This window comes from Globicephala melas, chromosome 4 (assembly GCF_963455315.2).
Source record: "Globicephala melas chromosome 4, mGloMel1.2, whole genome shotgun sequence".
NCBI lineage: Eukaryota > Metazoa > Chordata > Mammalia > Artiodactyla > Delphinidae > Globicephala > Globicephala melas.
This window is the reverse complement of record NC_083317.1, coordinates 121,489,277-121,490,586: the sequence shown is the minus strand read 5'-3', so window position 1 is coordinate 121,490,586 and position 1,310 is coordinate 121,489,277. Positions and strand designations below refer to the sequence as shown.

At 45.9% G+C, this 1,310-nt stretch overlaps 1 protein-coding gene across 1 annotated transcript; it reads right to left on the bottom strand.

Annotated features, from left to right (window-relative positions):
- Positions 1–562: 562 nt before the first annotated feature.
- LOC115862127 (protein BEX2-like) lies at positions 563–923 on the bottom strand. Its single transcript, XM_030873523.1, has 2 exons — positions 754–923; positions 563–710 (listed from the first exon to the last, which is right to left on the bottom strand). The coding sequence occupies exons 1-2, from the start codon at positions 921–923 to the stop codon at positions 563–565; spliced, it is 318 nt and encodes a 105-aa protein (XP_030729383.1).
- Positions 924–1,310: the final 387 nt, after the last annotated feature.

Below are 1,310 nucleotides of genomic sequence, written 5' to 3'. Positions count from 1 at the left end.
TATTGAATATAGTTCCCTGTGTTATACAGTAGTTCCTTGTTGGTCTTATTTATTTATTTATTTATTTATTTATTTTTGCGGTACGCGGGCCTCTCACTGCTGCGGCCTCTCCCGCTGCGGAGCACAGGCTCCGGACGCGCAGGCTCAGCGGCCCAGCCGCTCCGCGGCACGCGGGATCCTCCCAGACCGGGGCACGAATCCGTGTCCCCTGCATTGGCAGGTGGACTCCCAACCACTGTGCCACCAGGGAAGCCCCTACTTTTTTTTTTTAAACTGCTTTATTAACTTCACAGTATATAATGAACATCTCTCCATGCAATAAGTAAAACTCTCCTGCTGACAGAAACTTACAGATTGGGTCAAAAACACAATATTCAATTAGAAGCTGGAAATAGGAGACCCGCAAGAAACAAGTAACACCAAAAGGTTTACAACAAAGGTACGTCACAAACATGTAAGTTAAGGAAGCAGGTGTGTCTCCCTATTAACTTCAGGGAAAAACATCAGGATTCAAGGCATAAGGCAAAACTCATCACGATGGTCATGGTGAGGGAGGTCCGTGCTAACTGCCCACAGACTGCTTTTCCCTCAGCTTTTCCATCAGCTCCCTCACCTCCTCGCCAATCCTTTCCATATTCTCCTCTCTCATCCTTGCCTGTGGTTCTCCAAGCCTCTGAGTCATGTCCCGTATACACTGCAGGATGGGCTGCCTAACATGCAACTGCGTAGGAACTGCCTAGGAAATATCTATGCCTAACATGGAACTTTCCTCTAGGTACACGATATTCACCAGCTTCCAAAGGGAGGACCAAAGGCTCTCTTTTATTAGCATCTTGTTCCTTTTCATCCTTTTTTTCATCCTCCTGGTTGGCATTTTCCATGCTGAGATTTTTTTTTACTGCTTGTTCCTCTTGCGACACCATTGCTTCTGGACTGTCCTTGCTGTCTCCTCCTCCCGATTCTCTCGCTGCTTCACTGAAACCTACAGACCTGCAGAAGGTTGGGGTTGGGGCAGCGGGGTGCTGCAGCCAGGCGGTTGGCCCCTTCCCGGCCCCTTGTTTATTTTTTAAGCTAGTTGAGTTGACGTTTCCTATCACGTGCAGCTTAGAGCTTTGATATTGATACAATCCAGGACTTAAATCTCCCACTCCAAGCTAAGTGAAGTTTTGAATATGTTGTGTTCTTTACAGATAGACACCAGATGTGAAAATCTTATCATTTTCATGGAGAAGGATATTGGAGAACTTTTTTCCCCCAGATTAAAAGCGAGTGGAGAAATACGTATTTATAAAGCTAAATGAAATGCAAAA